Source organism: Neopsephotus bourkii, unplaced genomic scaffold, assembly GCF_033783945.1.
Source record: "Neopsephotus bourkii isolate Nb327-2 ecotype Australia unplaced genomic scaffold, CSIRO-AGI_Nbou_v1 NB_908, whole genome shotgun sequence".
Taxonomy (NCBI): domain Eukaryota; kingdom Metazoa; phylum Chordata; class Aves; order Psittaciformes; family Psittacidae; genus Neopsephotus; species Neopsephotus bourkii.
This window is the reverse complement of record NW_026901402.1, coordinates 15,630-29,033: the sequence shown is the minus strand read 5'-3', so window position 1 is coordinate 29,033 and position 13,404 is coordinate 15,630. Positions and strand designations below refer to the sequence as shown.

General features: G+C 37.3%; 1 protein-coding gene across 2 annotated transcripts in view; it reads left to right on the top strand.

The window, feature by feature from the left end:
• MYOM2 (myomesin 2) overlaps positions 1–13,404 on the top strand; it is a 46,699-nt gene that overhangs the window by 18,698 nt on the left and 14,597 nt on the right. For both annotated transcript variants that reach the window (XM_061357531.1, XM_061357530.1), the window contains exons 10-15: positions 173–314; positions 1,892–2,091; positions 3,245–3,298; positions 5,680–5,807; positions 8,808–8,991; positions 12,438–12,612. In XM_061357531.1, the coding sequence (XP_061213515.1) occupies positions 173–314; positions 1,892–2,091; positions 3,245–3,298; positions 5,680–5,807; positions 8,808–8,991; positions 12,438–12,612 (883 nt within the window). The remainder of the gene's footprint in view (positions 1–172; positions 315–1,891; positions 2,092–3,244; positions 3,299–5,679; positions 5,808–8,807; positions 8,992–12,437; positions 12,613–13,404) is intronic.

Below are 13,404 nucleotides of genomic sequence, written 5' to 3'. Positions count from 1 at the left end.
CTTTATCTATGTGGAGATGTAGACATGATGGACCTTATTCATTAGTGCAGTGAACTAGTGTGTAGTGAAATCCTTGGGCTCCCATTCATATAAACAAATAGTACAGTGAACTGGAAATCTTCCCTTTCGTCAAGGGAGGGTCAAATCTGATTTATTTTTATTTGTGATTCAGATGCTGATGCATTGATCGCAGGAGCACCAGGGGCACCGATGGATGTTAAATGCCATGATGCTAACAGAGACTATGTTATTGTTACCTGGAAACCACCAAATACAATCAATGAGAGCCCAGTCATTGGGTATTTTGTTGACAAGTAAGTAAACACTGGGGTTTATTTAATTTTGTTCATTGCCAAAACCATATAATCACTGAAGAACAAAAGAGTGACCATTATATCATTCAGTATGTGGATTCTTTAGATATATTTTTACAAACCATTGGCACTGGAACTCAGCTGCTTACTGGGTTAAATTACTAGATTGTTCCTTGGCAAACTTGTAGCCCAGATGTTCTAGCACTTTCCCAGGTACAGTCTGTGAGTTAGCAAGAGATGGGGGCCATTCCCAGTAATCAGGTGCAGGCAGACACCTTTTATCAGACACTAAAAATGTTCAATAGTATGGATGTGGCCAAATCAGAGAATAAGCCCTGACTGGTTTATAGAAGCCAGAATCCATGAGCGTCTTCAATTACATTCAATCTCCTTAATCTGTACACTGTAAAAGCTGAAATCTAGGAGTTACTACATTACCTTTTTATTTCTGCTTTAACTGTGGTATGCCAGAAGCTCCCAGGAGCTGCTGGTTTAAATCAGAATAGCAGTCTTCTCTCCTTCAGTCTGTTTTGCACTTTGCTGGTGTTTCAGCTGAGGGAAGGCAGCCAGGGAACAGGGGATCAAGCACTGTTTTGCATTTCTCTTCCACTGAAGTGCATGCTTGCCTCTTGTAAGCAGAGCAGAACATCTAATCCTTAGTGTCTGAAACTGTCAGTCAGCAAAAACATTACTGAAATGATCTCACAATGGACACTGCTCTACACTTAAAAGCAACATTTGCAGCTCATTGCTATTTACTACCCTGCAATTTGGTCTAGTTCAGTGACCGCTGTCTGGGAATTGCTAGAAAATGTTGGCTTATGAGTGGCAGTCAGTATGAGGAAATTAACTTAAGTCCTGGGGACACTACCACTTATATCTAATTTATGCAGTGCATAGATCGTGGGAGTATGTCACCTGTTTTATATATAATTTAGTCTGCTGTGCCTTTTGACATTTTGCTTGGATTACTTCAGAGTCAAGGAGACCTTGATCATGACCCTATTTTTCCTGGTACTGCCAGGGCACAGGGCAGTCATCTCCACAAAAGTTTATAGTAGTAGGACGCAAAATACATGTATACGCAAAGGAGCCAATATGAGAACATCACTCTGCTTCTTGATGACTCCTGCAGTCAGTGGCCCAACCATTGTTGGAGGGAAAACCACAATGATTCTTGTTTAAAAGTATGACAAGAAAGAGATGGAAAAGATTGGGTGAATGTTACAACTTCAGCATGTTCTGCGGAGATGCATATTAAAAATAAATGTGAATAACTTAGTTTTTACCTGACAAGGAAGAGAACCAAGTGGAAGGGAAGCAGGGAGTTGAAAAGGCCAAAAAACATGCAAGAGAAATCATAGAATGACCTTTGCGATTGCATTATGAATAAATACTGGCATGGTGGGAATCGGTTGCCTGATCAGAGGAGAGAGTATATAGGAGTGTGACTTTCATTAATAAGGTGTATGGTTTAGTTCCTCTCTTTAGTGACTATGACTTGTGTGATTTTGTGTAGAATGATATATATTTATTGTGGAATGATACTGATAAATGTTGCCTTCTGTTATTCCAAGATGTGAAGTAGGTTTGGAAAACTGGGTTCAGTGCAATGATGCTCCTGTAAAAATCTGCAAGTATCCTGTGACTGGCCTTTATGAAGGACGTTCTTACATATTCCGTGTGAGAGCAGTGAACAGTGCTGGCATTAGCAGGCCTTCTCGAGTGTCTGAACCAGTTGCAGCTCTTGACCCTGTTGACCTGGAGAGAACACAAAGTAGGTTATGCAAGGCTGAAACAGATGTTGAATACTTATTTATTTATTTATTTGCTATGTTTCTCTTTGCTTAGTTAGCTTAAGAAGCAGAGTTTATTTCTTCCTTTCATTGAATATCTCACTACTTTCAAGGTGGGGGATGTGGTTACAAGGGCAAGTTCCATACTGACAGGGCCTGGGGACCTCCATCTAATTATGGCTATTTTTCCTTAGCTTTAAATTTAGATACTCATTATCACAAGGAGAAATGTTTTCAAAAGAAATACCTGGGAGCTTTTATCATTTCCACTGGCAAATGGGCCCTCAGATCCCATAAACTTCTACGTGTGCTGGTAGTAACTTTTGAAAATGCTATTATGTCTTACTTAAAGAAAAACAAAAAAATTTCATATGAATTCATTGGTTCACATGCTGTTGTATTTATCCACATCTTTTTTTCCCAGTGAAGTGCAAGTACTGGCACAAGGCCCCCAGTGTTACAGGGTGCAGGGGTCTCTGAGATTGTGACTTTTCTAGCAGATGGAGAATCAATCTATCTAATGAACAAGCTCTTTCTGAAAGCTGGTTTTGTGCTCAAGGCCACTGCAGACTGCAAAGGAGCCTTGTGAGAGCTTCTTCATGAACAGAGTAAGCTGGCTTGCTCTGGGGAGTAGTTTTATTGATTTAGCTTTGTCCTAAACCCCTGTACATGTTCTGTATATCATGTGCTTGCACACCTTCTGTTTTGTGTGCTTCTTTTACTCAGAGGGGAATTGAACTCTTTGTGAAGACTGCAGAGCACTGCCCCAATGTTGCCTGTAAAATCTGAGATGAATATGCTGTGTTTCCATTAGCTTTTTGATTAATTCCTAAAAAAAGTCTAGTTCATGATACAGTTGTTTACTAATCTGCCGCAGTATTGAATCCATCTACTGTGGTTATGACTGTTGCTTTTAAGTACATCTTTAAATAGTACTTCTCATGCTCTGTTTTTCTGTGAAAGTGAATGAACCAGTGTATGACATTGAGTTGAAACCATCTGGGGAAAGATTTAGTAACAGGGTTATAGAAACAGAGGTATATGGGCTTTTGAACAGGTTCTGGACAATAATTTGCAAAATCTGTAAATTTATTAAATTGGTTCAAGAAACTAATTGAATATTTTGATTAACAGCTATTCATGTGGATGAAGGGCGGAAGGTTGTGATCAGTAAGGACGACCTAGAAGGTATGTAGCATTTCAGTGACTTCAGTCCACCTGTTTATATTCCAAGAATGTAGCATTATAATTAGAAATATAGCTTGAAAAAAATCCACATAGTAGGTAAATTCTTTGTAATAATCAATAAAGACAGATATTCTGGTTTGCAAGGCTGAGAAAACACAAGTGAGAGGTGAGGTCTAAAAGTACAGAGAACATCACATACCCAAAAGCATGCTGACAGCAACTCCTCACCTTTTTGCTTTGGCTAGGGCTAAGCTGAGTTTAAACAGCTGAACACTGCATCTGATTGCTCACATTTCCCTTTCTCCTATACTTCTGGGAGCTAAATATAGCTTATTTATACTGAATTTGATGATCTGAGCAGGTTATTTCCATTTTCATGAAAACTTCTGCAATCCATCTGAAGTCTTTAATTAATATCTCTCTGAATAGAGAGGCTGTGCATAAGGTTAAGGTTATACACTAGATATTGGTTTTCCTTAGGAAAAATGAAGAGATCACTGCCAACTTCCGAGATAAATCCGCAATTTCTTCTGTCTTTGGTTGTTTCTATATATAGTGATAATTTTTAAGCTTGGATAATGATCTTCTTTTCACTTAAACTGTCAAAAACCTTAACTATAATGGCTCAGTATTAAAAAAATAAGGCTGTCTACTCTCTTCCGCAAAGGTTATAAAGCTGTATCTCCAAAAATAGTGAACTAAAAGAGAAACTGTGTGAGAACAGATGTAATTTGAAGGAGAATTAGACATTAAATGTATTCCCCAGTGCATGGTCAGGACAGATGAATTTTCTCTCTTTTACAGAGATAGTACCCTAGGTGAAATAATATGGGTATTACAGGATCAGAATCTTATAGTATAAGAATATATTTGTGTTGCTTGTTTGGCATCGCAGAATGTACTCCTGGTCTTGCGATGGCCTGAGAATGATCAGAGGCATTAAATGGCCTCTCTGGCACAGGCATGAATAATATTTGGAATTCAGTTACATGAATGTGCAAATTTAATAAAGGAGTATGGATATGCAAATATCATTGCTTATATAGAACATTACTTTCATCTGCTAGATTGGAGTTTCTGAAAAAGAGATCTTATAGTCCACAGGTGGGTTTACTTTTTTAGTGCTATTCTGGGACAGCAACCTGTGTCATCATGTTTTACCATTGCAAATTATGCCAGCTTTGGGGTTTTCCAGGATGTAAGAAAACATACTGGGATTTAGTTACATGAAATCAATTGAAAACCTTTTGACTTTGCTTCATTGTGCTGTGAAGTATTATTGTAATTTTTTTTGACTGTATATTAGCAATTTTGTCCTAAGCAGCTGATTCATGTGCCTTCCTTAAAGAAAGTGTGTTTATAGGAAAACAAGTACAGAAAGCACTGAGAGAAAATAATTTTTCTTTGGATATGTCAGTTAGTTTTAAAATTTCTGGTTTTGATTGGGAAATGCGTACGAGGAAAGAACTTCAGTGCACATTTTGAGCCCAGTTGGTTCTGCAGATATTTAAGAACTGTTAAAACATCACTTCCATGATTTAAAGATTATTATAGAAATATTTTTGTCTTTTAAAATATCAAATCCTGTGAATTTAGAGGCCATATGCTCCTTGCTACTCTGAGAAGTGGCGAAATGTATCTTAAAAGAACAAAACTTTTTTCTTTCTCTATTGCAAGCCATAAAAAATAAAACATTTCTATGTATTTGCTGAGCTGCTACTTCTGACCCATTTCTGAAAGGAAGCTTCTTCAGAGCTGTGTAGCTATGCCTGAAGTGGTCCATCATAGGTCTGAGCCTCTTTTACCTAGTGCACTGTTGTAATTCCTCAGATAACAAAACTGTCTTTTTCACACACTGGGTGGATGAGTTGAACACCCTGGTCCATGGTACACAGCTCCTGCCCTATGTTTATGATAACCCTGCAGAGTGAGTGGGGAGAAGGCCAAACTAACTAACTGGCGGAGTCAGCAGAAGTGTGGGGCCATATTCTGATTTCTCATGATAGCTCTTTAGACTTCTGTCTTTGATCAAAAAATATCTCTTGTTTGCATATAATGTGTAGTTTCTTTTCCACAACATTCTGCCCAGCAGGTAGAAGTAATTCAAATGTGATCAAAATAAAAAATGTGTCAAATGTACAGGTTTTCAGGGGGCATATATAACTTTTACTGAAAAAGTACATAACTAGCTTTTAAAACTGATGCCTTATTTCTCAAAAATTAATTGAAATGTGCAAGAAAACTGCACAGATGATACCATAGCTCCTAATAGCTGAGCATTGCACCGCAGGGTGTGAGTTCAGAAAGATGAGCTGTAGCATAAGTACTAACCCAGGGATTGATTTGCTGTTTAGCAGTCACTACCTCTGTTACTCTTCCAGGTGATATTCAGATTCCAGGCCCTCCCACCAATGTACATGCCTCAGAAATCAACAAAACATATGTTGTACTCAGCTGGGATCCACCTGTTCCCCGTGGCAGGGAGCCACTGACGTATTTCATTGAAAAGGTACTGTACTGTACAGTGGCATTTGTCTGAAAGGTGTTTCATTGTTGTGTGCAATTGCATTCAATTCATTTTAGATCTGCAGAATGAACAATAAAACTAACACTTTCTGTGGTCTCACAGGATTTGGTAATGGGATGCCAGAGAAATATGGAGAATCAAATGTCTTATTATGTGATTTAATGAGCATTGAAATTCAAGGCCCAGGGGAAAGGACACCCCTGTGCTATTTGCGTACTGGTGTCTAAAATGGGAACAAGCTACACATGTAAGGCAGTGGTTTAATGGAATAACCATTTTAAGATTTTGCAGTCCTACAGGCAAATCGGGAAGTTTGCAGTCTGCCTGTATTAAAGGGAATTTTCTGGTAGTCCTGTGGTAGAGCTAGGAATAAACAGTGACTCATAATTTGATCCTCATTTTCATTTTTTCAGGCTTACAGCACTCTCTGCTATACCCTGACATTTCCAATTTGTTCCCTGTAAGGTCAGCAGCAAGGCAGATGCCTGTCTCAGGTTCACTGCTCCCTGCCAGTCTTAATGGCTGCCTTTCTCTTCCCTTTGACTTGTCAGGGGACTTCAGTCATCACAGTAGGAGAGGTTTGTTCTTCTCCCATTTAAACTACTAAGATTTAGATACATCTGTCCCAGAGCCAGGTTTCTAAATTAAGTATGTTGGATTACAGCCAGAGGTCATAATCTCTTCTCCTTACTGCAAAGTTTCCCCAGTAGGTAAATGGGGCCTCATACCTGACCTCTAAAACTCTTACGTGCCAAGCTATACTTAGTTTTTATGAATTATGCCTCTAGCATATGCCTCTTCTTAATGATGCACTAAAACTGTCCATAAAACTACCACACATTCAATTTGCATCTTCAATATTGTGGCAGCCTTTTCTCAGGCCCTTACCATGCAATTTTTTTTCTTCTCACATCTGTTCAGCACATACCTCCAAAGTTCATTTCACAGCCAACCATTCTGTTCACGTCACTTCTCTTTTTACAGCCCCCATCTTGTCTTTTCCTTCTAAGTAACATCTAAATCTCAATTTCAAAAGACCTTTATATTCCATTTCTGCATTCTGCATCATCCATTACCTGCTGGATGTAGAACCAATGGGTGTAAAGTGAAGTCCAGTCACTAGCTAAATTTTCCAGCAAGCATGTCTGTGCTTTCTCCCACTCTCCTTTTCACATTCAGAAGAAGTAATGAAAGTTTCCATAGGTATAAATAGCTAGGTTTTTCTCTATGCAATAAAATAGTGTCTTCCTTGTACTTATTCCCAGTTGCATACATCTGCTCTTATCTATAAATTTCAAGCATATTGACTTCAGGATTTTCAACCAGCTGTTGGCATGAAAATACCTCATTGTTTCCAGAATATACAGAAATAGCCCCCAGAAAGCTCAGATGTAGATTTCTGCTGAGAATACACCTACGCATGCTTAGTTGAATTTCATATGAACTGGAAAAGATATGTATCTGCTTGTTTTACAGAAATAGCTGTATACAGCTCTAAAACCAGTATAGAGCAATGACAATAATGAACAAACAAGACTTAATTAAATGCCAAACATAGCAGGGGAAAGTGAGAATGAGGACTAGAAAGTTATTATTAGGGGGAAAAAAAAGTATGATGCATTATACTAATTAATACCTGAATCTAAAATCTTTTTGCATATAAATAGCTTATATATATGAATAGCTCAGTTTGTAGATGAATGTTTGGTTTTTTGCTTTCTACAGTTATCTGTTAATTTAGAAAAGCACAATTCTAGAAAAACACAATTTCTAATTAATTTATTTCAAATAAATAAGCCTCAGTCCTGAAGAGCGAAAATGAAACATGAAAATGAAAATGAGTTCTCTCTGCTCTATACACATATTTTTTTAAAGTCATTATTTAACAGATAAATCAAATAAAAGTACAGAATAAAACATAATGTTGGTTCTCTCCTCTGTGAAAATGAAATGAAACAATTAGCATTTTTCATGGCCAAAAGTAGACTATATGTCAAAATAATATTTATTTCATATTTTCCATCTTTTTATTATGAATAAAGTGTATGGCTATTATTTCTGTTATCTATGAAATAGATTTTGATAATGGGCTCCAGCTGTTTGTTTTAATTACATACCTATAGTAGGCCTCTTATATACAGAGTAGTTTCCAAGCACCTATGAAACACTGTTCCTCCATTAAGAATTTCACAGTCTATCAGGTTTTGTTCCTAGGCTCTCTGTTCCAAAATTTTATAAGCATTTACCTTGTACGCACCTTTTTGTGCTTGAAGGAAATTTCATGTATGCTATTTACTGAGCACTTGGGTTTTACTAGAATTGCCTCAATATTCCATGACTAATTTTTGATTTGGGTCAACAGTTTATCTGGAGCCTAGTGGACAGCTGACCTCTTAGAGTACTGGCTTGCTGGCTCTCTTCCATGCACAGTTGTAGTGATGAGTAGCTCAGCTGCTGCACTGAGAATATTCAAAAGTAATCATTACATTTGATCAATATTTTTAGGGACATGACCTTACTAAAAAAAACCCCAAACTACATAAAGATAAATCACTGTGTAAATTAACATCCCCTTCTCTACCTTTCTGTAGAATTTGGATTAGAACTTCTTGCTTTATATCAAACCTTTGGGCATTCGAGTGAGTTTTGCAGGGCATGAAATTCATTCTTTTGGAACCAATCACAGCTGACAGTCATGGCCCTAACTGAAGGCTAGCTGTATGTACAAGTGTGCATATTTTGAGGTCTACACAGGCAGGGAGACAGTGAGGTATTCAGATGTTTTTGTAGGGTAATGGAATGTATAAGCTGTTAGAATTTGCATGTGTTGGAGCGAGACGTTTTGAGTGATCCTTCTCTCATAGTTTTAAATAAATTCATAACAGGATGCAATACAGCAATATGTTCATTTTTTTTTACAGTTCACAGAAGTGACTCACAGGTTTTTTTTTCTTATTTATTTATTTATTTATTTTTTGATAGTCCATGGTTGGCAGTGGAAGCTGGCAAAGAGTCAATGCACAGGTTGCAGTAAAATCCCCTCGCTATGCAGTGTTTGACCTTGCAGAAGGAAAACCATACGTTTTCCGAGTCTTGTCAGCAAACAAGCATGGCATCAGTGATCCATCTGAAATAACAGTACCTATTCAACCAGAAGATACCATTGGTAAGAGATAAATTTTATGGCATCAATATTAAATTCAATTGTTATTTTACAAAATGGAAATAGAAAACTCATTATAATAAAATTAGTATAACTACAATAATAGTAATTGAATCAGTTGTTCAATACTGTGAAGGATTTCAGAAAGACCAAGATGCTAAACTTCAGAAACATTCAAATATTTTCCTGATGACCACAAGTCTCCTTGCTGAGACCAGTAATTGTTAAAAAGTTAAATTATTTTTAGCTATTCATTCTACAGAGTGCTCTATTAATGTGGCTTGTCAAAAAATAAGAAAATACAGGTTAATTGCCAATTTGGGTAATTATACTGTCTGGCTTAGATAATTATATACTACCTAATTCCCTACAGTTTCAGATAGATAAGCTATCCTTTAATTTCTTTCTCAGTATTCTAAGTTGCAAATTACTGCTGGTACAGAATACCCAGGGCATGCAGATTAGTAGATTTCAGGGACAGGAGAAGATAGATCTGCATATTCATTGGTAACTTTCCAAATGAAAATTAAGTGTTTCTCTTGGGGCCACATTCATAAACATAAGTGAAAATTTAGAGAGTGGTTTCTCAGCTCATCGGTCAAATATCTGCTTTGCTTTTACAGTTTTGCAGAGGTCATATGAAACAGCTCCATGTATTGACAACTGTAACCTTAAGATCATATGTATTATATTACTGCACTTGCTAAAAATATAAGAAATATTTACAGTATCTGATATATCATAGTTCTCTTAATGTTGGTAGATATAGCCTTCTAAACATTTGCCATAATTTTTAAAAAATATAATCCATCACCTTTAGCTTGATCTGTAACTATACATGATAAAATAAAGGCATCTTTTGCTTTTATGTACCCTTGATTTGATGTCTCATTAATGCATATAAAGTATTTAAACCATTCAACATTCCCCAAGGTAGAGAAGAAAAATACTGTATTTATTTCACTTAGTACAGAAAATAGGCTCTTCCTTAGGGATTAACACAAGACAACCTGAATAAATCATAGCTATAACTTAAAGCAGAAAGCAGAAGATGATATTTTAAAGAGAAAATGCAGTTTTTCAGAGATGGAGTTTACCACTTGAGCTAAAATATATCAGAAGCACATAGCTCCTTTTAGTAGCCTGCACATAGCACCATTTGACATTCCTGAGGGTAGCTAAAGGTAGGTACCTCAACATTTGGCATTCCTGAGGGTAACCTCATATTGAGGGCAATCATTACACTAGAATTATGGGTAGTTTTCTCTCTTGAGCAGAAAGAAGGATGGGGTATTCTAAATCATACAAAATGATGCAATATTACGCAACTGAATTGAGTGGTAAAAGAGTATTCAGTTTGAAAGCAACTCTACGTTTAGGTGTTTCCATGTAGGCACCAACAGGAAATGTCTCTTCTTTCACTGTGGCAATTGGAGTCTGGAGGATAAGGTGACTAGAGATGCCATAAGCTGCCCTGTGGCACCTAGCTATGGAATGTCTACGTTGGGGTGAGATGAATAATTTTCAGGACTCCACCAACCACTGGTCAGATGTTTGGTTTAATTGACCAAACAGACATCTAGTACCTTTTCAGATCATTTCAGTTTGCTGTTTCAGAGGAGTGTACGTATTCAGTCTTATGTGTCAGCTCCATGGAGAAGTCTAAGTTGTTCTAAAATGGCCCTAAATGGATCTGTTTGGGTAATTGAAATAAACGCTAGCTCTTTGACTATAATGGCAGCTTAAGAACATGTGGAACATATATGTGCAGGCACACATAAAGCCCTAAATGGAGATAACTTTACCTCAAATCCTTCTGACCTTACAGATTTATTTCATAAAGTACAATGGTGTATAAGTACTATATTTTATTTTGAGATTGAAAGAGTAAATAAAAAAAAAAAAAGAAGCTTCCTTTCTTTTGTTATGTGTTTCTTGTAGTTCTCCACAATATATCATCTAAGGAAACTAAAACCACCTTCAATAGGCAAGTGCTGGACGTCTCTTAACCTGCCAGGAAAACTGAGACACTGCCTTAGTTCCTTATGGACAGATATTTTATAGTGTAGAGACTGTGTGTTGCCCCTAAGTAAGATTTTTTTTCCATTTAGATCTTGATGGTTTTGGTTCTATTTGTGCACATTCAGAGTGTTTAGTTCCACATAAACTAGCAATAAACTTTCATTGCATGTAAGTGAGCTGCCTACTGTTGGGAGAACTGTAGTCCACAGATTGAAGGAAGCTTTATCCACTTCTGCTTGGTGCTACTGAGGTTGGTTCTGGAATATTGGTTCCATTTCTGGCTTCCTTAGTCTAGAGGGATGGGTGTACAGGACCTCGAGAGGTCCACTGGATCACAACCAAGACAACCAGAGACTAGAGGTTGTGAGATGTGGAGAGAGGTGGAGGTAACCAGGCTTGTTTCCTTTGGTGAGTTACAAAGATGATTGTGCTGAACTGTTCTGAGAAATGCCAAATGAGAGGAAAAAAACAACAAACCAGCCATAAAATGTAGCTTACTAAATTCAGGTTGGACTCTTTTGGTGAAAAAGGTGCAAAAGTGAAAGCAGGTGTGAAATCTCTGCTGTCAGAAGTTTTCAAGACTTGGACAAACTCATGACTGACAATCCAGTTTAGTGTTAGAATCTCACTTTCAGTGATAGGTTAGACTAGATGGTCCCCAGAGATCCCTTCTAACTAGTGTTCTTATGATTCTGTGCAATCCATCTAGCTAAGATTAGTTAAACACTTAGCATTCAAACATGTGCTTAAAGCTGTCTTTAAAAGTTGTTCTTTTCTGAATTCGGGTTGTTATTTGAGTAGAAGGCACTATTTCTTAATGCTCTTTATATAATACCTCTACAGTTTATGTGCATTTCTTACTGATGAAGTTGTGCTCCAGGGGTATAAACTATACACAAATCTTTTATTTGAGAGAGAATATTAGAGAGGGGACTTCTGAGAGCAAACATTTTCATACCTATATGCCTTTATCCATGCTGATATTTGAAAACATGTTCTTCAAGGCCAGATTGGACAGAGCCTTGGGTGACATGGTTTAATGGGAGGTGTCCCTGCCCATGGCAGGGGGGTTGGAGCTAGATGATCTTAAGGTCCTTTCCAACCCTAACTATTCTATGATTCTATAACTCCCTCCTCAGAAACCTGTATAAAATCAGAGAAGTAGCTTACTCGTAGCTTAGAGTAGGTTTACTCTAAGAAAACAAATAGAAAAATAAATATATTTGTACACACATATATAGAGGTATCCAGACTTACAGTGAAAAAAAATACTAAAAGATATATCTCATATAGCCATATTAACATGGTAGGAGAAGTCATGTCTGTAGTGATGAAATATGATGAAGGTATACACTGTTTCATTTGCCTCAGCTTCCATTTATTTTTATGTATTTCATAATAGTACATGTTTTCTCTCTTTTTCTTAGTTGCTCCATCTACACCTGGTCAGGTAGTGGCTACAAGAAACACAAAAACATCAGTTGTGGTTCAATGGGATAAACCAAAGCATGAAGAGGATTTATATGGCTACTATATTGACTACTCTGTGGTGGGATCAAATCACTGGGAACCTAGTAACCATAAACCTATTAAATATAATAGGTATTGACAATAATTCTATATTTTGGGGAGGTTTGAAAACTGCAGGATTGTTTTAAGCCAGTTTGCATGCTAAACAATGATGTTATCATGCAAGATGAATGTTGAATGAATGTGAAGAAAAACACTCTGCAGAACCTCAGAGCTAAGCATTTCAGTTTGCAGGGCAGACTTTCCCTCCCCCTTCCCCCCCTCCTTTTTTTTTTTTTTCTCCAAAGAGAAGCATCTTTTGTCTATTGCATGACTCTGAATTACAAAAGCAGGTTATATAGTCATGATTCCATATTGACATAAGTAAGCATAAAATAAATGCCTTTCTTAAAATCTAAAATATATTATGGGGTAAACAGGCCTGATGCACATGAGGAAGAGTGTGAGAAAGAGAGGGAACTCAGGAGCTTTCTTATAGCCCATGAACATCAGGGCAAAGGGGCAGGCCATGTCTGCTATAAACATGGTGGGGAAAGTGCTGCGGCTGCGGATACTACTGTGCAGGAAACCCAAATGTCCCATCCCAGAAACATTAGGGGTCCCTGACCTGCTACATCTATGGGTAAAAGCCAATACCCCTTGTTTCTAGTTCCCTTTTCATGATGCCAGCCCTGTCTGTATTGCTGATGGTTTCTTACTCCCTCGTGAAAACATCACACTTCATATGTCATTCTTCAATTAATTTCCTTTGTGACAATCATTCTTACTTTTGTGGAATCACTCACCAAATGCAAAGTCTAGATGTGCAATTTATGTTTTCTTATGGGTATATAACAAGCACATTATGTTTAGTGTATTTTGTCA